Source organism: Vombatus ursinus, unplaced genomic scaffold (genome assembly GCF_900497805.2).
Source record: "Vombatus ursinus unplaced genomic scaffold, bare-nosed wombat genome assembly UNPS02009770.1, whole genome shotgun sequence".
NCBI classification, from domain to species: Eukaryota; Metazoa; Chordata; class Mammalia; order Diprotodontia; family Vombatidae; genus Vombatus; species Vombatus ursinus.
The window spans coordinates 8,155,080-8,182,976 of NW_020949548.1; the positions used below are offsets into that span (position 1 = coordinate 8,155,080).

Below are 27,897 nucleotides of genomic sequence, written 5' to 3' on the forward strand. Positions count from 1 at the left end.
TACCATGCTTATATGCTTAATATGTGATACTGATGACAGGGCGGGTACTTATGATTGCTTCTGCCTCTGACTCACCCTAAATGGACCCTTATCATGGGTAGATTGTCTTCTTGAGAAGAGGCAGAAATTAGTGAAATACAGAAATGTTAGAATCTATGCACCAGAAAGAAAATCACTCCAACTCTTTCCCCTATTTTTGCAAATTTTTCATCCTCCTTCCTACCTTCTCATACTGAAATGATGAAGCACTTGCTACAATTTCTTACAACCATTCTCCCCACCTGCCCCTATGTGGTAGAGAGATAAGGTGATAAAGCAGGATGAGAAGGGACAAGAAAAGGCTCTGTAGGGTGTTTTGGAGTAATCTTCCACTATGTCAGTGGCCAAAAAAATGGGGGCAGGGTGAAAGCCCTCTAGAAAATAACCAGATTTTCTGTCTTGTTTCAACTCTATGGCAGCCTCTAAAGACAAATAACCAATAAAGGATGATCTTGGACATTGGTTTCATACTTCTGGTCTTGAACTCTGTGGATCTTAAATGCTACTCTCAAATCAAGTTCCAGAAAAACATGAGAAGACGTATGAAGTGATGCAGAGTGAAGTGAGCAGAACCAGGAAAGTATTCTACATAATAATAATACTGTTAAAATGATTCATTGATAGAATGAACAATTTTGAAAGACTTGACAATTCTGATCAAGGTGATGACCAGTCATGACTCCTGAAAAACAGTGATGAAGAATGTTACTCACTTCCTGACAGAGAGAAGATAAATTAAATTTGCAGAATGAGACATTCATCTTTCCTTATTTTTGAGGCATACATTTTTGGACATAATTAACATGGCAATGGGTTTTCCTGACCATGCATATTTGTCACAAAGTCTCTCCCCGCCCTTTTCCAGTGAAGGGGGTGAGGCCTGGAGGAAGAAAAAATGTTTAATTGAAATAAATTTTAAATTTTGCCTTTTAATACTGTGAGAATATAATATTGGTACTAGGATGATAGATTTCAATAGTCTCATCATTTCAAAGAGTTTAAGCATTTCGCTATCTCTCATTTCTCTTAATGCTCCTTTAACTAATTCATGATTCCTTGTATCATTTAGCTTCTCTCCAATGGGCTACAGTGTCTCAGAGTCTCCTACAATGACCTCCATTCAAGTTCGGTTTTGCCAATTAACGCACACATAAGCTATCTATAGATTTCCATCAGAAAACTGTAGGTATCCAGTGACAAGATCCATCAGTCCTTGATGGCTTACTTAAACTGTTTAACTAGACCACAAAGCTATGGCAATGAGCCAACAGGAACACTAATCACTATTTCTCTTGGTGTCAAGATGAAATGCACTGAGTAGTATCCTGAGGCTATCACTGTAGTACCTAAAAATATTAAATCTTTGAATTAAAAAAATATTGAATCTAAATATTAAATAATTGAATCTTGGGAGAAAAGTTTTTTTTAAAGCTATGTAGACATAGCACCATTAATTTCCTTGATTCTTTTCCCTACAATGACTTCACTGCTCACAGAAGGTGTCCAAAAACATTCCTCAAAACTCAAGTGCACTTTTTAATAACATTCCATTAAATGCAAAATCATCCCTGACAAAGCTGATGAGAGCCACTCTCTTTTCATCTATACCCCAGGAAGAAGTCTGGACTGAGGAACAGAGAGGGATCAGATGTTGATTCAAAACTCCTAGCTTCATTTGGAATGAGATCAGAGGGGGCAATGTCTCCTTTGATCCAGTCTCCCTACAAATTAAAATTCATTTCAAGGTTTTTTCAAAATACTGTACAGGTAAACAATCCATTTGAATTTATGGTCAACATTGCACAATACCCAAATCTGCCAGGAAAATATCCAAAGTGGCCAGCATCATGTACTAATTACAGCTTAAAGAAATCCTAGTGTTGTTATTTATTGGGGCCATAAGTCATATGTGATACAGATATAGTGTGAGTTGGGATCTAAGTTTAAAGTGGAGAGAAGGAGCTAACGAAGATACTCTTAACCAGCCAAGTATGTAAATATGACCATAGTTGTTCATTAACACTCAGCTGCCAACATAAACCACTTTCCAAAATTAGCTAAAAAATTTGTGCAAAGCCTAACATTCCAAAGGATTCCAAGAAATGCACTGGCTGCTGAGAGGGTACGGTAACCATAGTCACAGGAAGAAGCCAACAGTGTGCAAAAATCTCTGTGAGGGCAGACAAAGGGGAGGTGTCACATTGGGCTAGGAGTGTCCTAAGCAATCAGAGTGCTAATACCTAGAGCACAGAGCAAGACATGTAGGGGGCTGAAGTAGGGGAGATGGAAAGGCAACAAAGGTCACCTCCGTCACTTTTGCCAAAGTTTGTAGGTTCTCAAGGGGGCCATAATTGCTCCACTCACTCTGCCTGGCATGGATTGGAGCACAATAGACAAATAAATAATAAATAAATGCTTTGGGAAGGTGTCCATGAAGAAAGAGGAACTTTCTTTCCCGGTGAGTTTATGACCTTAGATCGAAAGTTCAAAAAGTCTGATTTTTTGACTCCATCCTCCCAGGGAAATCCCGAAAGGATAACTGCAACAGAGGCTCCACCTCACACAGTCAATGTGTATCATCAGAAATCAACCGTAGACAAAGGACAAGATGGGGATGGCTCTTTAAAATATGCTGAGAGGAAAGAAAGAGAAAATGAAAAAGATCCGCACTTCAAACATGAGTCAGTCAGCCAAAGATTGTCCCAGGCCTCTGGATATTATAAAACATGCAAAAGCGGAGAACACTGCTGTATATCTCCTCGGTAGCTTAGAGACGGATGCACCACCATCTGTTGTGGCCGTTGCCATGGTAGCATTTTTCTCTAAATACCAGTGAAGCCCAGTGCAAAGCTCCTGGAAGGATTTTAATGCAAAGGATTGCTATTCACGGGACCCAGGGCACCTGAACACCCAACTGTAGATGCTGAATCTTCAAGGAGTCAGTGGGTAAAGGGTGGGAGGGAGAAATAGCTGCTGCCCTTGACATTCTTTTTCAGAGAGGCCTTGCCATATAGAGGGAGAAAGAACATCAGACTCATAGACAGGCAATTCCTAGGCTCAAATACTACCTTCTAACGCTAATTGTGAGACCGTAGCCAAGCGTCTTAACCTCACTAAGCCTCCCCATCTGTAAAATGGGGAGAATAATGTCTGTCATTCTTCCACAGAGTGGCTTAATAAATCAATTAAGTCTCAGACATATGACACTTACTAGCTGTGTGACCCTGGGCAAGGCACTTAACCCTAATTGCCTCACCAAAAAAATAAAGCAATTAATTAAAAAGTATTACGCATTGATGATGTCTGGCACTGAAGGCTCTGGAAATACAAAGACCAAAAAAAAAAAAAAGAAAGAAAGAAAAGAAAAGAAATTGCTACAGCCCACTAGGAACTTAAAATCTGTTAGGAGAGACCACATATATACATATAAGTATGTACAGCTAGGTGATGCGGTGGATAGAGGGCTCGGCCTGGAATTAGGAAGACCTGAGTTCAAATCCAACCTCAGACACTTACCAGCTATGTGACCCTGGGCACTGCAGTTAATCTCCGTCTACCTCAGTTTCCTCATTTGTAAAATGAGGACAATAATAGCACCTACCTCCCAAGGTTGTTGTGGGATCAACTGGGAGAATATTTGTAAAGAGCTAAACAAATCTCAAAATTCTATATAAATGCTGGTTATTATTAATTGACACATATAAGAACACCCAAGATAATGCAGAGGGGAGACATTATCAGGTGGGGAGATCAGGAGAGACCTCAGGTAAGGGGCAGCATGTCAGGTGATCTTTGAAAGAAATGAGAGACTTCAAGGGGTGAAGGTGGAATGTCTATAAAATGTCCTTCTCATCTTCACTGTTATTGAAAAGCCAGCTATTATTTCTCAACACAAGAGAATGAAAAGAAACTTACTGTGCTATGAGCTGGGGAAAGATTTTTCCTGAATCTCTCAGTATCATGGAATGTTAGGGTCAGAACAAGTCTTGGAGATCATTCACTGGAATCTCTCACTTGACATTTGTAGATAAGAAAACTGATTTCTGAGAAGGGAAGTGATTTACCCAAGGTCATACGGGTAGAAACATCTGAACCTAGGATCTCACTTTCAAATCTAATACTCTTCCTGCTATTCCATTTTATGGGATTTTCTGACCACCGAGATGTAAACCTGGGCCTACTATTTGATGACAATCACTAATAACAAGGGGGGTGAATGGGTGATAGGTGTCTTCTATGCCTGAGAATTCCAATTCTAATAGGTTTTTAATAGGTTTTTGTTTTTTTTTTATTTTTTTATTTGTTTTTTTGAGAATTCCAATTCTAACAGATCCTTGTTACTATGGTGGGGATTTTTTGGTGTGTCCCCCCCCTCCCCCTTCTTTGCATCCCCAGTACTTAACTCAGTGCCTGGCACATAGTAAGCACTTAATAAATGTTTGTTGACTGAGTGTGACCATAGTAAACATGACAGGTCCTCCCCTAACACTCAGGGGCCAGGTTTTTAGTGGTGGGGACCACTCATCAGTCCCACTCCCCTCCTCTTTCTGAGGTATCTACTGTAAATTCCTAGTTGGACTGGGTGGTAGCAGAAGGAAATACATTGTGGCAAGACAATGTTAGGAATTTTGGCTTTGCCTCTAAAAACATCCATCCCACTTCTCATGGTTGGTTTGCTTCCACCCTTTCTTAAAAAAATTAAGAAACAAAAAATAAAAACCCTACCATGAAACCAAACAAAAATAGCAAAATAAGTTTGGAGGAATGCCCTACCAAATGACTGTCTCGCCGGGGCCATCTGTTTATTTCAGATGCAAACCCCAGGAAGCCAAGGCACTGTGTTTCAGCTTGGTTTAGTCTGGGTAACATCGGGCCTCTAGACCAGAGCAGGGCCCCCTTATGACAGAGCACGTGGACCTAAAGCTTGCTCCCCCGAAAAATGAGAAGTACACTACAGAGAACATGACATAACATGGTAAGCCAGTCATATCAGTGAGTAGAATCTTGTCCGGGCATAAAGAAGTAGGAAGTTTTCCTCACTCTCTAATACTCCATTGTTTTAACATTCCTTCCTTGAACCTCTCCAATTTCCCAGCTAATAGGCATTATATAGTTTTTATTCTGATCACTAAATCACACCTTCCTGTGAATTTGGTTAATGTCTGATACGTGTACCACACCCTCCCTCCCACCCCCAACACACCTCAGGGTATTTGTCTTTCAAAAGACAGGGGCCAAAGGAATGAATCTCTAATGATAAAATTTCAGACATTGGACATCTAGACACTTGGGATGCCCTTGGAAGCCTCAGTATCCCCAAGTCACTCCACCTCAGTGCACAAAAGCCTGCTTAGCTTACAGATACTAAGTAGAATTTATATAGGGTTTTATGGTTTGCAAAGCATTTTACATGTTATTTTTACATGATCCTCACAACAACCTTGTATTCATTTTCTCTGTTTACAGATATAGAAACGGAGGAATGCAGAGGTTAAGTGACCTACCCAGAAGGACACAGCTAACAAATGTCTATTTTTTTCTTTTCTTTTTTTCTTTTTTTTTTGTGAGGCAATAGGGTGAAGTGACTTGCCCAGGGTCACACATCTAGTAAGTATCAAGTGTCTGGTCTGAGGCTGGATTTGAACTCAGGTCCTCCTGACTTTAGGACAGGTGCTGTATTCACTGCACTACCTAGCTGGCCCCTCCCCCCTTTTGGGGGCTTTTTTTGGTAAGGTAATCGGGGTTAAGTGACTTGCCCAGCTGGTTAAGTGTCATGTGTCTGAGGCCAGATTAGAATGCAGGTCCTCCTGACTCCAGGGCTGGTGCTCTATCTGCTGCACCACCTAGCTGCCGCCCCCTTTTTTTGGCTTTTTTTGGTAAGGTAATCGGGGTTAAGTGACTTGCCCAGGGTCACACACCTAGTTAAGTGTCATGTGTCTGAGGCCGGATTAGAACACAGGTCCTCCTGACTCCAGGGTGGGTGCTCTATCCACTGCACCACCTAGCTGCCAGATAACAAATGTCTCAGGCAGGATTTGAATTTTTTCTGATTCCAGGTCCTCCTGATTCCACACCCAATTCTTTATTCATGGTGGAACCTGGCCTTATGCAGGGAATACCACAGCAGAAGTCTTATTTGGTGATGCGGCAAATACCAGTGGGCTATAAGATTTAGAAACGAGGGTCCTCTATGGCTCCTACCCCTCTTTTCAATGTTTAAGGACTCAGGAAACAGAGACCTGATAAAGGTTCAAAAATCCCTATTGAGGGAGGGAGGAGGGGCCTGCTTCTCACTCTTCTTTATTACTCCCCCCCACTGGCAACTTTATCCACCAAAACTTTTGTGACATTTATAATTTTAGCTTTCCAAGATGCTTTTTTAACTTTTTTTTAAAAAAATTACAGAAGTCTTGCTGTTGTTGCAGTTAACAGCTAGATCCACATGGACCCCAAAAAAAAAAAAATCCCAAGAGATTAAAAAAAGAAGAAAAAAAAAAGGCATACTTCAAACTCCTTCAGTGACTATCTTTTTCCATCCTGCCTCAGACTGCCCAGGATCTCATGTTTTCCTATTGTTTTCTCAGTTCTATATTTGCCCCTGAAATAGAGAGAATACTTGGGGAGGGGACTGATATTTTGGATACAATATAGATCTGAAAATCATAGTCATGTTAAAGATAGATTTGGGCCCCTCCCCAAACCAAAACCTGGTGTTAACAATTTTGTATTGGTTCTAACAGAGAGATTTATTTTTCAAAAGTTTATATCTAAATCTCCCCTTCTAGACCCAAATGGGAAAGAAGGTTGGAAGTGTGTGTGCATGTATGTATATGTATGTATGTATGTATTCATATATGCATACGTATGTGGGAAAGCAAGACAGAGAGAGAGACAGAGAGAGAGAAAAAGGCGGGGGGGGGGGAGAGAAGACTCATGGGGTTAAATTTTATCCTCTACACATTCTAAACTAATTTAACTACTGATTTCCTTGGGTAAAAGTTCAAAAGGCCCCAAGACTCAGTGTTTCAATTTCAATTAGTGTATCACCCACGGCCCAGAACTCTGTGTTCATTTGGGGGATAGGGAGTACTTTCTACAAATAATTCTCTTTAGCTCACGTTCCTACTTAGGTTTTCCCTGAGATCATCAAATCTAGATCATTTTGTTCCCACCCATAGTTTCTCCTGAAAACTCCAGAACATTCTCCAGTTAAGTCTCTAGAGAAAAAGTGAAAGGGTCTTCAGCTCAGGCCCTCAAACCTAACAACACATCAAATACAGGGAAGGAGTTAGTTATTCCAGAAGACATGGCAGAAACAATGAGGCAGCCAGGTGGCACAGTGAATAAAATGTGGAACTTGGGGTCAGGAAGAGCTGAGTACTAAACCTGGGCAAATCCCTTAACCTCTCTGTGACACAGTTTCCTCATCTGTTTAAAAAAAAAAAAGAGAACCTTCAGAAAAAAATTTTTTTTTAGAGAATTGACCCTGCTCACTCCAACATTTTTAAAAGAAAATAAAAAACAAGATATGTATCTATATATAAATATTTTAAGAGAGTTTATTTATAATATAAAAAACTGGAAACAACCCAGATATCTAATTATGGAGGACTGGCTGAATAAATCATGGCAAATGAATGTAATGGAATATTATTGCAAAATTTAATTTAATAAGCATCTATTAAGTGCCTACTGGGTACAATGGGGCTATAAAGATGAAATAAAATCTCCGTTTCCCACATCCTTAAACATTACAACAAGCATTTATTAAAATTATACTCTGAGCCAGGCACTGGGGATACAGTTTTTCACTCAAGGCTACAATCTGTTAGGGGTGAAGTTGGTGGGGAAGTAACAAATACGAAGAAAGAAGGAAAGACTTATGAAGTGACAAAGAATGAAGAGACCAGAGTAAAAACAACAATATGTGAACTGATTTTTATAAACAGGACCTGGAATTTTTTTTTTTTTAGTGTAGGGAACTCCCAGGGAGGAATTCACTTTAACAATGCAGATCAGCACCTTTTCTGCAATTTATAGAGTTGTCTGGGGTACAAGGAAATGAGGAGACTTGCCCACAATCACATTGCCAGTGTGTGTCAGAGGTAGAATTTGAACTCAGGGCTTTCTGATTCACAGTCAGGTCTCTCTCCACTATCCACGGGTGAGACACGAGGCAGCTGGATAATACAGGCTTCATAGGAAGACCTGAATTCCTCAGACAGTCGGCAGTACTAGTTGTATTACCTTAGGCTAGTCACTTACCCGCTGTTTGCCTCAGTTTCCTCAACTGTAAAATGTTGATAATAACAGCACCTACGAGATCATATTTGTAAAGATCTTTATACAGTGTTTCACACATAGTAGGTGTTATATAAATACTTACTCCTTTCCTCCTTTCCCTTCTAGGCAAACTAGGAGGGTCAAATCTAGTCTGCCTGGCCTTTAATCTAACAATTTTTTTTTTTCAATTTCAAATACAATAAAACTTTATTTTAAAGTGGAATAATGATTTGTATGAAAACAATCCGTAGGATGAATCTGACTCTCAGAGGTAATTTGCTGAGCTCTGCTGAATCTACCAAGCTGCCGTTCTTTTTACATAATTATACTCCGGTAAAAGGACAGAGCCTGGACCTATTATTTCATTCAAATAAGGAAGGCCTGGATGAAGAAACTCCCTCTTCCTCTGCAGATCGGCACCTTATTGATAACACAGGAGTCTTAGAGAATTGCCTGGAACCCATAGAAGTTATATGGATTGCCCAGAATAACACGGCCAGTTTGGATCAGAGGCTGGACCTTCCTGACCCCAAGGTTGGTTCTCTATCCACTATGCCACACTATCATTCTCAAGTACAATACATCTCAGCCTTAATCACTGAATGGGTGCTGTCTCAGGCAAAAGACCTTCACTTGAAAAGGCCAAGGTCCCCCACTGCATTCTGGGCCATCTCCAGTTGTCCTGATCCATATCTAGCCACTGGACCCAGATGACTCCAGAGGAGAAAGTGAGGCTTAAATCCAATTCACTTGCATGTCATGGCATCACCTCCCTGATGTCATGGTCCTCTTCCAGAATGAAGGACAACCAGCAACCTCTGTGAGTAGGGAAGGAGCTGCCCACTAGGGACCAAACTTCCAGTGGGGCAACATGGCTTTCTTTCTCTCTCTCTGTATCTCTCTCTCTGTGTCTCTCTCTCTCTGTCTCTCTGTCTCTCTTTCTTCCTTTTCTTCTTTCAGACCAGGAGAAGGAAGGAGTCTTTGATTATTTCAGTAAATGGGAGAATCTTTTGATTTCACCTTTACTTGTCCTGTCAATTCTATCTTCAAAGCATCTATCATACATTCCCCCTTCTCTCTTCTGAGAGAGACACTGTCACCATTCAGGTGTGGGCCCTCATTACCTTCTGCCTGGCCTACTGCAATAGCCCTCTGATTAGTCTCCTTGCCCTAAATTTCTCCTCATTCCATTCCACCCTCCACTTAGCTGCCAAAGTAATCTTCTGAAAGCATACCATGTCACCCCTCCCCTCACTCAACTCAATAATCTACAGTGTCTCCTTATTATTTCTAGGATAAAATCTACCATTCTCTGTTTGGCTTTTAAAGCCCTTCACAACTTGGCCCCTTCCTACCTTCCCATTATTTTTACATTTACCATCCTTGCTGTTGCCCACCCAAGACCCTTCTTCTCCAGACTCTATACTTTTACATTGTCTGTCCCCATGCCTAGAATATACTCCCTCCTTATCTCTGCCACCTATGTGGCCTGACTTCTTCGAGTCCTCAGCTCAAATCCCACCTTCTGTAATGAACCTTTCCTGGTCCCCTTCAATGCCAGCACCTTCCCTTTGAGATTATCTGCAATTTACCACATATTTACCTATTATGCACAGTCATTTACATGTTTTCTCCTCCATCAGAATGTCCTTTTCACCTGGACAAGTCAATGAGTATTTATTAAATAAATGCTATGGGCCAGACATTGTGCTATAAACTCTGGGGATACAAAGATAGGCAAAAAACAGTCCTGATCTCAAGGAGAATCCTTAGAGAGTGGCTCAAAGAGGGATTAAATGGATTGAGGAAAATTATTCTCTAGGGTCTGCTGACATTTTGAGTTGCTTAAAATGTTCTGAGGCTGCTACCTAAACATGTAACCCTTATTTAATCTTGATTATGTAATTTTATCTTTTGATTGAGAATATTAAAATTTGAAATTCCAGTGGACCTACAAAAAAATTTTCAAGGTCAAAGGGAAATTCTACCTGGCTTTTGGACTCCTTCCTCTATCCAAGAAGAAAGAGCTCATACTTTTAATTAATAAAATTATTACTGTCAGGCTTATGCCTAAAATGGAAAGTATAACTTTTCTTCAACATCATGTTCTACAGATACAACCAAAGATAAGATTATATATTATTGGTGCCATTACTGTAGGTGACCAAAGGTAGAAAAGGGTATGCATGTTCATGTGATATGAACCAACAGGTGACAAACTGTTTTCCTATCAGATGCATTTGAGATTTGGCAATCCCCTGAGACCTATCAGAGTTAAGGTCTACCACCCACTTCTCGTCATTCTCATGGAAAACAAAAATAATAATAATAAAATAAAACCTGGCAATTTAATTGGGAATGGGGGAGAATCTCTAGGGATTGTGAAGCCCCAGAGAGACAACTGAAGGATGAGTCACGCAAATAATGAAACATCACTATTACTAGTTGAAGAGAGACAGTATAGAAGAGAAACTTGTTAGCTGTGATCTAATACAAAGATATAAATATGAGGTTCAAACTTGGCTATTAACTACCCAGGTGACCTTGGGAAAATTATTTAATCTCACTGAGATTCACTTTCCTCATCTGTGAAAAGAGAGGTTTTGACTAGATGACATCTAATGCTTCTCCAGGTCTAAATCCCATGACCCCATGATTTCTGAAGTAACTAGCCTTCTGACAAGACAGTGTCAGAGAACAGGATGTATGTTACAGTGGAAAGATCACTGGGCAGCAAAGGCAAGTAAAACTCATTCAAATCCTGCCTCTCCCTCTTACTACCTGTGTGATACTGGGAGAGCCCCTTAACCTTACTGGATCTCAGTTTCCTCATCTGTAAAATGAGGTTGTTAAACTTAGGTGAGTTCTGAGGTCCCCATATGGACCACAGAGTAAGACATGGTAATTATGAGCTCTTGTCCAGGAATCAAAGAGGCAGCATGGCAGTAAATGTTCCAGTCTCAATGCGATTTAGATGGCAAGTTCTAGTTCTACCCTATGACCTCAGGCAAGTCATTTTACCACTTTGGAAGTCAGTTTCTCACGTGTGAAATAAAGGAGTTAGAGTAGATGGCTTCTAAATTACATCCTATGATCTTTTGAAGTACATTAATGACAGTTTGGAAGACTATGTGCTTGGAGAAAGAAAGACAAGTGTGGAGATACAGCTGTTCATCAAATTTGTCAATGTGAAACTAGGATGGAGGGGCCAGGTGATGTATCAGATGACAACACGTGGAATTTACAAAGCTCTTGATAGGCTGGGTGATGGAATGAGACTAACAAGATAAATTTTATAATATAGAGAAAACTTAAAACATTTGTTAAAAATTAATATCCAGGTTATAGTTGTGGCTAAAAACAATTCATTTGAAAAGAACCCAAGGATTTTAGAACACTGCATAGCCAACATGAAATGATAGTGTGATATGGTACCCCAATAAGTTAATACAATCTTGGGCCACATAAATAGAAGCATTATGTTCAAAAGAGAGGACATGATGGTCCCACTTTATTCTGTCCTGGTAAGACCACATCTGGTAGCTGTCTGGATGGCTCTTTCACTCTTTGTGATCCTTCTTGTGGGTTTTCATTCAGGTAATTTGATTTTTCTTCCTCTTTTGAATAAAATTTATTTTTATTGTTATAAATTATATTGATCTTTAACAAACAAATAACTTAATTGATTAATTCAATCATTATTTTATTCTTTCTTCTTACTGATTTCTCTCCTTATCTTAATCTCTTCCTTTGTCTCTTCTAAACATGCGTTTAGGGATATATTTTTGCTTCTGAGTACTCCTTTGCTGTATTGCATAAATTTGAATATACTATATTTATATTGTCATTATGTTTATAGTACATTGGTATTTGTTTGCATGATTTGGTCTTTAACCTAGATTCAAAATCATTTTAAAATGTGTATTCAGGTCTACATATTTTTATCATATTTTCATGATAAGCATCTAATTTTACAGTGTAATGACCTGTAAAATTGGTGCATAAAATTTATACCTTCCTGAATTCACTTATAATTTCTCAATGATTTGATAAATGTGTATTTTAAGAAAAACATACATATGTTTCTGGCTTTTTTTCATCCAGTTCTCTCCAGTTGTTTCTTCAGTACTCTATTCATATTCATAACTTCTTTATTTATTTTTAAACATTTGATTTACCATATTCCATTAGTGCTTATTGAAATATCCAACTATCACAAAATTTCTGTCTAGTTATTTTTGCAAATCAGCTAATATTTAATTTAGAAATTTAACTGCTATGGTATTTCTTGCATACATAACAAAGATGGATACGTTTTTATTATTTATGATTTTTATCAAAGGCTATTATCAATATCCTTTAAGAGTAATACAATTTCTTTGTCTGTCTCTCAGTGCTTACTATTTTGAATTCACCTTGGTTGGATATATAACTCCATCCAAATATGGCCTTAGATAATTATTGCTATAGCTCCAGATTTTAGCTAGAATTTTGCTAGAATTAATACAATAAATTACAGTCCACACCAGGGGTGGGTTTGACTGAACCCAAGCTTCAAAGAACAAATCCCCTTAAAAGGATTTGTTCTGTAAAACTTGGACTCAGTAAGGCCACACCCAAGGACCTAGAAGGCCAGATATGGCCTCCAGGCCACAGGTTCTCCACCCCTAGTCCTTACCATTATCTGTAATCTATGTATATATTTTTATGTTATACATGGTGTTTTATTGTATTTTTAAATCCATCACTTGATTTTTATAGAGGAATTTCATTCATTTGTAATCAAAGTTGTATCTTTAACTTTGAAATTCTCTACCATTCTTTGTTAAAGTGTTTCATCAGAAAAATTTTCCTAAATCTTTTTTTATTACTCCAATTTGAATTCTTTTCTGAACTTAACACAGAAAAAAATCCTACATATGCTGACAGGACTCTATGATTAACCAAAACTGAACAACTGTTGTTTTTAAAATCCACCTTCATTGACTGAAAACAATTAGTCACAATTATAAAGTGTTTATTATTGAAAGTACTTAGCTCAAGGGGTCCCAAGCCTGTTATAAAAATTCTTCCTTTCTTTATCTCAGGCTTGTAAAGCATTCAAGAATCTTTTACCTCCTACTGTTTCTCCAAACGGGTTGCTCTGAAGCTGAATCTTTTGTCTAAGAATTATTCAAAATTGTCTTGATTATTAAATTTCTATATTTTGTTTTTAAGAATATTTAATTATGGTGGGAAATCATTCCTGGGATCTGGTCCCCTATTTTCACTCTACATATGAGACAGGATGGTGGAGGTTTAGTTTCTTCTGTTGTTTCCCATTTTAATAGAAACATCTTAAAAGATTTGTAATTGCATTTTCTGATACTTGATTGTTAAAATCATATTCACAGAGTTTTTCTTTGACATTATAGCTTTGAATGTTAATGATAACATTCTTGACTAAGTTGAATCTTTGGTTTTTCCATGTTTGCACCTCATGAATGTTTTTTATCTGTAATTAGTACCATGCTCTCAAAACTTGAGTTTTTCATACAAATTCTTAAAATAGAACGGTCAGATTTTCTTCTCACAGTTTTTCAGAAGTCCAATAATTTTGAGATCTACCACTCTTTTCCCTCTCCTCTAGACCTATCATTTTTATTCCTCTTTCCAATATTTCCCTATAATTAATTTTCTAAAGTTATTTTTCTCCATCTACCCTGAACTTTTGAACTCAGACCAGAAAAGTTTGTTTCTTCTCACCCCATGCATCAAGAAACCAGTTCTATTGCAGGCATACCTGCATGAAGGCCCATGATGAAATGGTTTGGCTTTTTATGTGGGCAAGAATACAATTGAGATTTTTAAACTTTTACAACAGAAAAGACAATTTTGCCCCTACTCACATCTTCTTTCTTTCTTTCTTTCTTTCTTTTTGTGTCTACAATTTCTTTTCACATCTACTTTCTAAGGCACGTGACTCTCACTTTAGCCAACCACAAATAACAACTACACTATACCCCCAGTAGGAATAATTTGACTTGAACAGAAAATGTATGATTGAGAGTATATAACAAGTGAAAAGATATGTGGGCGCCATATTGTAGAAGGTAATAAATGTCAGACTGAGGATTTTGTATTCTATCCTAAAGGCAATAGGAGGTGACCAAATATTTCTGAGTTCAGGAACAAGAAGACCACATCTGTGTTTTAGGAATAGCTATTTGGCAGGTGTTTGGAAGATGGAATGGAGAAAGGTGAGGCTAGAAACAGGGAAGCCAATTAACAGGATATTATAATAGTCCAGGAAAGAGGGAATGAGAGCTTAAACTGGAGAAGTGGCTATGTGAGTGGAGGAAAGGGGGGAAATATGACAAATGGAATAAAAATAGCAGGGGAATGGATATGGGGGAATGAGATGAAGGAGAGTGAAGAGTCAGGTATGATTCCAATGTAGCAAATCTGAGTGACTAGAAAGATGGTGATATCCCGAATAGACATTGGGAAGTTTGAAAAAGGAATGGTTTCAAGGGGAGTTAAATACGAGTTCTGAGTTCCAATCTGGACACAGTTTGTTTCAAATGCCTATGGATCATTCTGGTGGAGATATGTAACAGGTCTGAAGTTTAAGAAAGAGATTAGGAATTGTCATATGTAGTTGGTAGTCATCTGTACAAAGATGATCATTGAACCTGTGAGAGGTGATATCTCTAAGGGAGAAAAATAGAGAGGGAAAACAAGACAATCCACGATATAAACTAGGGGGAAACCCATAATTAACTTTTGATCCAAACTGTAAGACTTTACATTTGTCTCTATTATACAGGAATTGCATTAGATTCAGTTCCAAATTCTAGCCTTTTGAGATCTTCCTGGATTCTAATCCTGTCACTTAAAACGTTAGCTATCTCTCCTAGCTTTGTACCATTTGGAAACTTTGTAAGCACACTACCCTTGCCTTTATCCAAGTCACTGGTAAGAAAGTTAAACAGTGCAGGGCCAAGGATACATCCCTGGATCACTCTACTAGTAACTTCCACCCAACTTGACATTGAGCCATTAATAATGCCTCTTTGTGTCCAGCCATTCAACCAATCCTGAATATACTTAATTGTGGTACCGTGTAGTCAACATCTCTCAACAAGGATTGCATGACAGATTTTGTCAAATGTCTTGCTAAAATCTAGGTAAATGGGGGCAGGTAGGTGGCGCAATGGATAGGGTACCAGCCCTAGAGTCAAGAGGTCTTGAGTTTAAATCCAAACTCAGACACATAACACTTACTAGCTATGTGACTTTGGGCAAGTCATTTAACTCCAATTGACTGGCTGAAAAAAAATAAAAAAATAAAATCTAGGTTAAATAATGTCTATAACATTTCCCTGATCTATGAATCTAATAACCCTGTCAAAATGGAAATGAATTTAGTCTGGGATAACCTATTCTTGATAAAGTCATTGCTTCTTTTTCTAATGTTTACTAACCATTCCTTTATTAATGCATTTGAGAGTTTTGCCAGGAATAAAAATCAAGATCATTGATCTACACTTTACATATTTTATTCTTTTCCCATTTTCAAAAACTGAAACAAAATTGGCTAGTCCTCTGGTAACCCTCCCACTCTTTATGAGCTTTCAAATATCATTGACAAAGGCTCATCAAAAAATATTTATAGTGCCTACTATGTGCCAGGTACCTTGCTAAGCTGGTGTCTTCTCCCATTGCACTGTGAGCTCCTTGAGGACAGGGTCTGTTTTTTGCCTTTCTTTATATCCCTGTTCTTCACACAGTGCCTGGCACATAGCAATACCTTACTAACTGCTAGTTGGCTTGATTACATCCAAAAGACGGTATATAATCATAATTCCAGGGACATAATGATATGCAGCACTTTTAAATAATTTATATAAAACATTACACTCTAAAATTAAGAATGAAAAACTGTGAATGTCTTCTTTAACAACATCTGTAGGGTAAACCAAATGAAGGACACTGATGAAATGATAATATCTAATAAATATACCTCCCCTCAGCATTATACATTTAAGCTTAGCTCGTGTTTCCTTTAATTCATGCCATCTGATTGTTATTGTCTTCCATTTTCAAAGAGGACAAAAATGACATCATTATGCCAGAGTCAAGTTTTAGAGTGTCCAACTGTGGCTGATTAGACCAATACGAACTTGGAATGTTCTGCCACAGGTTGGGCACAAATGGTCTGTGTGAACCTTTGGGGTGGATTCTCTAAGTCTGCATATCTTGCATTTCTCTTGAGCTATCTCAATTCTGCTTTGCTCATAGAGCACAGCACCTTTTCTGGTAGGGGCATGCCATGCGGGGCGGTCCTGTGCCAGTGCCTCCCATGTCACACAATCAATTACAAAGTTCTTAAGAGATACCTTGAGAGTGTCCTTGTATCTCTTCTTCTGACCACCATGTGAAGGCTTGCCCTGCACGGCCTAAGGTGTTCCTCAAACCTAGACCTCAATGGAATGAGTAAAAGACAAGTGTGCTTCACCAATAATCTTTCCTTCCATTCCATTCCTCTGGTCTTATTCTCAAAGGAGATAAGAAATGGATGCCCAGGTTGGAATGCCAATGTCATAGTATGTAATATGAAGGAAAGGCAATCAGGGACTCTCTCACATGACCCAAAGCTATCCGCTGACATAACCAAGTCAAAAATTCTAAGGATCAGGAGGAGGGAAGTGAGTTTCCATTTCTAAAATTGAAAGAATCCATCATATTTCTCATCTCCTTTACCAGGATCTTGGAAAGATAAAATAGTTTAACAACACTGAAGTGCTCGGAAAACAGTAATTATAATGTTTAGGAGAAAGTGGTTTAGTTGTGTTTTTGTATCTGCCTAGCATATATTTGATGCTTAATAAATGCTTATTTAATAGAATTTAATTGTTTGTATATTTTGGTTAAATCAAGAAGAATTCCCTCAAAGAGAAAAGGAATGAAGATAACGAAGGACAAACAACAACAACTATAGTATCAGTTACTTTAATTCCACAAGGGAAATGCATTCAGGTATGCAGCTAGGAGGCACGGTAGATAATAATGATAATGAAAATTATTGTCATAATACAGCTAGCATTATTTACATAGCACTTTATGGTTTGCAAAGTACTTTATAAATATTATCTCATTTTATTCTCACAACAACCCTCAGAGGTAGGTGTCATTACAATTCCAATTTTACAAATAAGTAAGAATTGAGACAGACAGGTAGTAAGTTACTTGCTCAGGATGATACAATTAGGTGGGATTTGAACTCAGGTCTTCCTGATTCCAAATCTAAGCCTCTATCTATTATGTCACTTAGCTACATCAGAGTGCACAGTGTACCTTAAATCACTATATAGATATAGTTATTGTCATTGTTATTATAAATACCCTCCCAAGTATAACTCTATATATTTGCCTTTGAATATTCCTTTGCTGTATCCCATACATTTGAATATACTGTATTTATAGTGCCATTATGTTTATAGTACATTGATATTTGCTGTAGCACATTGATGATTTGGTCTTTAATGTAGATTCACAATCATTTAAAAATATGTACTCAGGTCTACATATTTTGATCATATTTTCACGATCCACTTCCCAAAAGCAGGCTCTCAGAGAGCAGAAACTGGGTGTCCTGCTCAGGCAAACAGAACCAATATGAGCAGTCACAGATTACCTTGTCTTTTGTAAGCCTGTCAAACCTCAGCATTTGCTCTTAACTTTAAATGATTTCTTGGATTTTCTGTATTCACTTGCATAGTACAGTGGCATGTGTGTGTGTGTGTGTGTGTGTGTGTGTGTGTATTCAGGCATATATAAAAATAGTCATGGGGCTTGTGGAAGAAGCATTTCAGCTGTCCAAGTATTTCAGACATTTCCAGTGTCATCTGACCACACATTCCTGATGCCCCTGGGAAGGTTGCAGGTCATTGGGCTCAGGCTAACTGGCTGTGGGTGCAGTAACTCACCCCCTTAGGGCAAGATATGGATACATGTTACATAACACTGGGACTTTTGAGGGAAATCTCTAAAGGATGCTTTCTACCAGGGGAGATGTCTATTCAACTCAGTGACACATAGGTCAACTGAAGTCAGTTCTAGAACATTTTTTCCTCCCTAACCATACTTAGAGGCAGCTGGGGCTTCATAGATAGAGTTGGGCTTGAAGCCATCAAGACCTGGGTTCAGGCTCTGACTCTGACACATCCTTGACGTGATCAGGGACAAATCACTTCATCTATTAGTGATCCAGTAAACTTTCTAAGACTATAAGCTGCTGAGCTTCAGTGATAGAGAGGGAATTTCCTCCTCCAAAAATTCCTCACATCAAGGAGATCACAGGATAATCCAAGCTTTATCTCTGTCCTAACAATAATAACCCTCCCTTCTCTCTAAGCCAAATGAAACTCACTAGAGTTGTTTGGGTTTCATTCATTTACCAAGTCAAAAATACTGATTGTGAAATAAGAGATAAGGGCTGGGAAGCTGATCATTGAATACATACTAGAGCTTCCTCCAGGCCTCATCATGCTTCTTTTCAATTTTTCCCCCTCAAAAAAATATCTAAGAATATACGTGAAAAACCATTGATACCTGAAATGTCCCTCAGAGGTAGACCAGGTCATTCATGACGAGCATTCACACCTTGGAAACTACTTACCTATTCTTTTCCTATACTGAAAACATGGACTGCTGGTTTGGGGGCTCTCAGATGAGGATATTTTCACAAAGAAGACATAGCAAGATAAGAGTTTAGGTGACCTCTCGAAGTCTCACATCCTTCTGATCACTGCCCTCACAGCTTTATGGGAATAATGATATATTTAGAGCTAGAAAGAACACTAAAGTTCATCTGGTCCAATCCCTTAATTTTACAGATGAGGAAACTGAAACCCAGACACATTCAGTGTACTGTTCAGGGTCACAAAAGGAGATAATTGGCAGAGTTCAGATTCAAATCCAGGGCCTCAGACTTCAAATTAAACTCATATTCATTTAAATCCAATTCAACCATACTATAGAGGGCACCTAGGTAGTGCAGTGGCTAGAGCACCAAGCCTAGAGTCAGGAAGACTTATCTTTCTGAGTTCAAATCTGGTCTCATACACTTACTATCTGTGTGACCCTGAGTAAGTCACTTACCCGTGCTTCTCTCAGTTTCCTCATCTGTAAAATGAGCTGCAGAGGGAAATGGCAAACCACTCCAGTATCTTTGCCAAGAAAACCCTAAATTGGGTCATGAAGAGTTGGATGCAACTGAAAAATGATTGAACAACGACAACAAACCACGCTATGTGTCAGGCCTTCTGTTAGGTGCTAGAAATACAGAGATTAAAATGAAAGGGGTGAAGGGAAAAGGAATGAGCATTTATTAAGTGCCAGGCACTGGGCTAAGTGCTTTGCAAATTTTATCTCATTCTATTCTTACAACAATCTTGTGAGGTAGGTGCTATTATAATATCCCTATTTTACTGTTATGCTATCCCTATTTTACAGCTGAGGAAACTGAGGCAGGGGAGGTTCCATGACTTTCTTAAACTAGTGCATATCTGAGGTATGATTTGAACCCAGGTCTTCCTAAGTCTAAGTTCAATACTTTATGTACTATTGGCACCACCTAGCACCCTCAAAAATCATTGCCCTCATTTTGTTGTTCAGTTGTTTTCAGTTGTATATAACTCTCCACGACCCCATTTGGGGTTTTCTTGACAAAGGTACTGAAGTGGTTTGCCATTTCCCTCTCCAGCTCATTTTATAGATGAGGAAACTGGGGCAATCGGAGTAAGTGACTTACTCAGGGTCACACAGCTAGTTAGTGTCTGGGGCCAGATTTGAACTCACGAAGACGAGTCTTCCTGACTCCTGGCCCAGCACTCTGTCCACTCCACCACCTAGCTGCCCACATTCCCCTCAAGGAGCTTGCATTGGGTGAGGGTCTGTGGGAGGAATTTTAGTCCATCAGGATACCACACTCTATACTCAGGATCCAAGAATCTCTCGCCAAAGTGAAGTGTGGCCAGCAGAACACCAAATGGGCTTCTGCAAGCCAGTCATTTGGTAGGGCCAACACTCCTCCATACTGTTCAACTAAACCCTTCCTCCTCACAGTGCACTAGCTACCCCTGTTTTTAAAACATTTTCCATCAGATAGAGAGAAAAACAAGGCAGAGCTTTCCAGTCCAAAGGCTTTATAGACCCAGCAACTACTGTCATCAGGAACAAAGCCAAGCTGCTTAAATTAAGAACAATGAGAAAACAAGCGCTGTTGGCTATTCCTCGGCTCAACGTTTAGCCAAGTGTATCAGAGTGCCCTTTGAGGAGTTAAGCCAGTCTGCCATGGCATGGGTCCAAGCAGCAGGTCTCCTACTAAGCTAACAGAAATCTGCTGAATATGCCATATGATAGTCAAAAAGATGCCCCTTTGTTGCCATGGGGACACTAGCTGAGTTTTGACCCACAAACATAAACTTATTTAAGAACTAAGCAGATGGGACTATAGGGGGTAGGGGTTAGAATAAGGTAGAAATAAGTAATTATTCAGGTTCTAGGAAGTGTGACAAGGAACATACTTACGAGACTGCAAATTGATATAATTACCATGAATTTGCATAGCACTTTAAAAAGTTTGCAAAGAGCTCTGCATGTATTACCTCATTCAAGATTCAGAACAGTCCTAAGTGACAGGACCTAGTAGGTCCTGCCTATGTATATTATTATTTCCATTTCACAGATGAGAAAACTGAGGCTTAGTCAAGTAGCTACCCATGACCACACACTAATGTCAGAAGTAGGGTTTTAACTCAGATTCTCTTGACTCAAATGTATCTTTCTACTATGCTCTTCTGCTTCCCCAGATGAAATCACGTGGATGAAGTCCTGATGTAAAAAGCCTACTTCAAGGGATACCAATATTTGGCATAAGTGAAGGAACTTGGCTACTGTATTGCTTCTGACTTCTTCCATAGCCACTAAATGAACAGCCTCATATTTCCTGTAGCTGGGAGCTGTGGGAAAATTTGTCGCATGGACTGTTCTCTTTGTTGGCTCCCTAAATTGGAATTCTGGGAGCACTGGAGAGCTGGGATTAGGACTCAGTCCTGTTCATTTCCTGCAAAAAGGGAATATTGCTGCTTTATGGCATTGATAACAAGAGCTCTTCCCAGAGCCTTGGTTAAAAACAAAACTGTCTTCACCTGATCCAACCATAGGGGCTATTAGGTCCTAATCTCACAACTAGCAAAGGCTGCTCTTATGAGAGGTTCAGGTTTGGATCACTTGGCAGTCAAAACATTCTGAATGGTGCTCCAGGCTTCATTAAGAAGGATTCTTACAGCAGCTAGGTGGCACAGTGGATAGAGTTCTGGCCTTGGAGTCAGGAGGACCTGAGTTCAAATCTAATATCAGACACTTACTAGCTATGTGACCCTAGGCAAGTCACTTAACCCTGATTGCCTCAGCCAAAAAAAAAAAAAAAAAGAAAAAGAAAAGAAGGATTCTTGCCTTTTCAGCCAGAAGGTAGTACTGTTTTAGAGTGTTAATAAAGACTCCCGGATTTCACCAAACAAAAAGTCAGTATATTGGAAATGGCATCTCTTCTCTTCAGTGAGTTAGCATATCCAAATAATTTTAATGTAGTTTGACAAACATTTGTTAGGCACCAATTCTGTGCCAAGCAATGACAATACAGAGACAAAAATGAAACTATCTCTGTCCTCCAGAAACTTTCCTGGTCATCATAATGAAATAAAAATGTAATTCAAGAGGTGCACTAATGAGTTGAGGGATTTGATTGTTGAACAGCATTTCTAGTTTTCAGCAAGTTGGTACATTTCTATGATTCCTATTTCCCCAATCTGACATTGCTGAGGAAGGATGATTTCCACGTGAGTGACTGAAAGAAGAAACACCCGTCATTCATTCTCACTTCCGATGCTGAGTCTACTTCAATAAGAATGGTGCTACAAAAGTAGAGGACTTGTGTTAGACCTGAAAGAAACCTGAAAATCTAGGAAATGCAGATTATGGGCTGTTTTCTCATGGTTGTGGAGACCCATAAAAGTTTTTGCAACTTGCACCAATGAAGGAAAGGGTTTGATCGCTAAGGGAAGAGATTAGGATTGAGGCTCAGAGAGAAGGGTGGAGATAATTGATGCATACTATTGTCTGAGAAAATCAACGAGCATATTACTAGGCAAGTGCTTACACAATTCTCAGGTGTCAACACCTATATTAAAACCATAATAATAATGTGTATGCAGAGTTTAGTCCAAGATTTCACTGGAAGTCTCTTTCCCCATCCTATTCCAAAGGGGTTTGTTCAACTCATTAGTCAATCCGATTTCTCTCCTGCATCCTAGGAAGAGAAGGGCCTATCAGTAAGTCATCCATGAGTGTCTGCTGAGGGGTGAGGGTAGTGGATTATGTGACTCCCACCTACACAACCAGGCTCGGGGCTAGGCAGGGAAGGGAAAGAATGAGTGGGTGCCTAATGATCCCTTTACTCTGGTACTTTTCATTACGTTCCATTTTTCTCAAAAACTTCACCTTCTACACATTTATTTTCATTTAGCAAACATGAAGATTATGCGATTCCATACTGCTTCAAGACTAACTCATTCCTATTTTATTAACAAAGATTCAGTGTTACACATCTGTTATATCCAGTGAGAGCACACATCAAGTTCATTAACTAAAGACAGCAAAGTTAACTCTCAATTATCCACATGTACGCCATTTGCCTGGTAGATTATCTGCAGCTCCCCTTTTCTGCACAGTTTGCCTTTCTTTTGCCATCTAGACTACTCCTGAAACAACTTTTCCCTACAAAAAAATGCATTTCTTGGAAGGTTAGCTAATTATAATGGAAAGGACTCGGGGTCAGATGAGCCCCAAGTTCAAATCAGGCCTTGGACACTTACTAGCTGTGTAGACCTGGGCAAGTCACAATATACTATATAGACTTAGAGCTACAAGAGAATTTAGGTGCCATTTTACACATAATGAAACTTTTACACATTGTGTTTTATATATTTTACTCCAACCATTTTACATATAAGGAAACTGATGCTCAGAGATGACAAGTGACTTTCCCAAGCTCACACAGTTAAAAAGTGTCAGGATTGGAGCTCGGATACCACAACTTCAAACTCAGTGAAAAAGTTCAGAAAAAAAAGAGGCAGCTGGGTGGCACAGTGGATAGAGCTCTGGCCTTGGAGTCAGGGGGACCTGAATTCAAATTTGTCCTCAGACACATAACACTCACTAACTGTGTGACTCTGGGCACGTCACTTAACCCCAATTGTCTCACAAAAAGAAAACAAGAAAAAAAAAGTTCAGGATCCTTTCTAGTGCACCATGCTCTAGTTTCCCTCAGTTTCATCATCTCTAGAATGGGTATAATGCATGCATTATCTATCTCACAAAGTGTTATAAAGAAAGTCCTGTAATACTCTAGATGAAATGTTATTGTTATTATTGTAATATTACCCTCAGTAAAATATAATTGACAAGGCCAGTCTTTTAAAAAATATGCAAAAAACCCATCCATCTGGAAGTAAACTCAAAGCCAAATAAAATGTTAGTTTATCTACCCCTGAGGACTACTGATTGATTCATCCATGCCACTATTGTCCTCCATTACTAGAAATAAGCAAGAGTTAAATCTGTGGCTATTATACAGAAAGTTGTATATTTTTATATCTTTCTGAGAGGGAAACTGCTTGCCAGACTATGAAAATAGAGTTTCCCTGACAGCACACAGATCTGTGTGTCCAAAGCTCTCTCTTTGGTTTAAGTCTATGCTATTCAATTTGTTGCTTTTATTATCATCCTTCTCATTTTCTACAGAATTACGCGACTATAGGAATGACATCATTTCTGGATTGGAATCCTGTGCTCAGAATAATTTCTGCTCTTGGTTTACTACAAGAGCCTCCATCTCTTTCTTCTCTCTCCTCATTTCATGTGCTGGCACTAGGTATCACTGAAAAAGATGGGTTTCTGCCTTTCTGTATTTAAAAACAACCCATAGTCCTTAAAAATTTATTCAATAACTCATAAAATTATAGTAGTATATTTAAGCTTTAATAGCATAAAACTTACTAAGACTTTTTGGGATAATAAATATATAAACATATATATATATACACATACACATACACACATATAATATGTATATAATATAGATAGATATAGATGATATAGATACACACATATTAATATACCCAGATATATTTGTGGGATAAAGAACTATACTTTTTTGGGAGACTAGGAAGACAATGATATTTTGATTTTGAAGACTGACTTTCCCTTTAATGGAAAACGACACTTCAAAAGGTAGCTGTTGAAAATGTGCGCGCACACACATGGAGAATATAGTACAACCTTTTTGAAAAAAGGACATCATTTTCCGATGCCAGCCCCCCACTTACACACTGAAATGGGGCATGACAAATGAATCCACTTCAATTTCCAAGACAAATGAGCCTACTTCATGCAAAGACATGCTTGACATGCTTACTCTAATGGTTAAGTTAGTGATCTTCCAAATTTTCTCAATTATTTATAATCCAGACAGCTGCCAGAGCACCAGTAAAAATAGCAGCCAAGATTTTCAAAGCAAAAGAAGCAGTGATATATCTATATATGGATTTTCTTATGAAAGAGATGGTCATCTTCTGGATAAAACTAAAAAAAAAGATAAGTCCCCAAATCTGAAACTGGCCTGCAGAGAAAGTGATTTCATGGTGCAAGCTAAAAAACAATGTCCTACAACTCTTATGTGGAAAACACTTCCATAAATAAACACAATCAAAACAGAAAGAGAAATGGGGGGGAGGGACGTGCAAAGGAGGGGTTATAATGAGCTTAGATCTGAACAAGCCATAACAAACAATAGACTTTATACCACGAGTCTAAAGACTGCCTATCAAATTCATGTGTTTTAGAATGAAATGCATTAAATTGGATCACATTGGAAGGAAAGACAAAAACCAACTTCATTTGGAATGTGGGCAGCAAATTAACTCCAAGTATAAAGCCTTCCCTGAAATGTACCAAGTTCCTTTTTTTTTTTTTTAAATGAATAGGCATTGCTATAGTCTTAGGCACAAATGAAACATTCTTTGAATATACTATTCACAAACTGTTTTGAAGGTGAAAAACTAAGGGCTTAACATTATCACATTTAATCCAACTTTTTTTTTCTGAACACTAAAATCTTCACTGCTTTACTTTCAAAGGTAAGCCTATAGGGTTCATTAAAAAAATTGGTTGATTTAAAACATCAATGCAAAAAAAAAAAGAAGCAATGGGATATCTTTAAAATTCCATCAGAGCATACAGTATACTACTTCTTATGGCTTCCCTGGAAAATCTCTTTTTTTTGGCTTCTATTAATACACGTGTTATATTAAAAAAATATGTAAACTATTTGGGGTCTTTCAGGGAAAGCAAGATACTTTATATCATCATATTTCTATGAGCCCTCACAAATATTTATATCACTCTACCAATTCAGCATAGCAAGTCTCTAAAAAACCAATAGGTTCCTGGTCATTTTAAGGATGAGGTTTATCCACAAAGGTTACAGTAGCAAAATAATGCCACTAGAGAAGCCTGTTAGTTGATTATGTGTCCCCTTCTCTCCATATCCAAGCCTGTCCCCAGAATAAAAGTGGAATAACTACATCTACTGATGCCACAGGAATATTTACAAAGTCATCTGTGTAATTCAGAGTAGGAGTATATTAAACCCATTCAGCCCCTCAGTTCTTGGACTACTTACCATTTGAGATCTATTCTTTGGACAGCCATTGATGTCTTCAATCTTTTCATTTGCTGAAAAATAAGGAGAATAAATCAATCTTCAAAAACCTAAAGTGAAACCTACAGTGGAGAGCCTTAGAAGAGCTACTTTCAGGGCCTTGCTGCTGGCTGCACCTCCAGGGGCCTAAAAGTGGGGCTGTCCAAAGCAACCGAGCGTGTGAAACATTGAGACGCACCATCAAGCTCAGGGATTTACTCATAGGCCATTCCTCCAGGGACAGCTGGAGCAAGGCCATACTCATTTAAAAAGGCGACAACTGCGAGGGAGATGACACTCCTTAAAATGATGGTGCATCATTGAAATACTTGTCTGGGAACCGGGGAATGGAGATGCCCAAGAGCACTCAGTTTCAGCCAGAGCAGGCCTGAATGGCACCAAACAGAAGGAACTCTCAGAAAACACAACCCTGAACTCAGGAACCACCAAACTGAGTCCAGGACACACATGATAATCCATCCTCTTCATGCTCTTCTGGGCCATTTATCTACCTGCTCTAAGTACAGTCACAAATGAGAGAGCTTTTGTTTTGACAATGTAGCCAAGAATAAAGGAGGGGGGAAACTGAGGCCCTGGGAAATCCACTGACTTGTCCAACTGTTGGCCCATTTCTAAAATGAAGTGAACAAAAAATGGCAAACTTCTATTAAGAAACTCATTCTCAAATAAAAGACTACCAAAGGAAATCCTCCCAAGATGAATGCATTTTGTCACACAAGGCAAAACACATCCCAAAACACAAGAAGAGCTAATAGGGCACAATTATAAATTTTTATTTGGGGCCTTTCAAACTTCTTAGAAAATTCCAGCTATCTTGGCATCTCCCCTGTCTCACTCCTACCTCACAGAAATCCTTATTTTCTTCAGGTAAATTTCCTCCCCGCTCCTCCACTGCTGACCCATCCCTCTCCAAATTACCTGCTGTATATGATTATATATAAACATGTCGTCTCCCCTGCTAGACTGTATAGGTTCCTTAGAAGCAGGATTTTTTTTTTCATTTTTGCTTTTATATCCAGAGATATAAACTTAGCACTTAGTGGGTGCCTGATAAAAGCTTGTTGATTTATTAGTTTGATTAATGAATAGTCAATGAGGCCCAGATGCGGAAAATATTTCTTAAACTAGAATGTCCTATTCCCTAAACATTCCAGTTAGGGTTTTGCCATATACTGAAAAGGTTGCATGTCTTTTTACTGCAAATGAAAAAGTGAAAAAGGAAAAACAATGTAAAATCAATATTTATTGATGTGAAAAACCAAGGCAAAAAAGCAAACTCACCCAATGGTTCTGGAACCTATGGCAGGAATGATGCAATGGTCTTGGTCTTGATATCGTAATTATGAATAAATTTGATTTTCTAAATTCAAGGTTACTGGTGTATTTTCCAATAACCCATTCATGATGATCAAATTTAAAAGCTGTCCATTTCTGATTAATGACTACTTCAATAGTATTCATCCAATTTAAAAAAAAAAATTTACATTCATGGTTCTGGGCCTTCATTCTGGAAATATTCTAAGTTCTTTAAATTCCATCTGGAGACACCAAGCACTAATAGGTGGTGCATATAAGCTTACAAAGCAGTCTAAATTTTTAGCATTTCTAATGCCTAGACCCCAAATCAAGAATCTAGGACCCTGCAGAAAATGAAGGGGGTAGGGGAATGAGATGATATCCTAGAAAGCCTTCCAGACTGTGAATATGGTTAGGCGGGATTTAGGGAGAAGGAAGGTAACTCATCCCAA

The 27,897-nt window shown here is 38.6% G+C and overlaps 1 protein-coding gene across 4 annotated transcripts in view; it reads right to left on the reverse strand.

Annotated features, from left to right (window-relative positions):
- NAV2 (neuron navigator 2) overlaps positions 1-27,897 on the reverse strand; it is a 457,081-nt gene that overhangs the window by 291,604 nt on the left and 137,580 nt on the right. For all 4 annotated transcript variants that reach the window (XM_027852625.1, XM_027852624.1, XM_027852627.1 and 1 more), the window contains exon 3: positions 26,111-26,163. In XM_027852625.1, the coding sequence (XP_027708426.1) occupies positions 26,111-26,163 (53 nt within the window). The remainder of the gene's footprint in view (positions 1-26,110; positions 26,164-27,897) is intronic.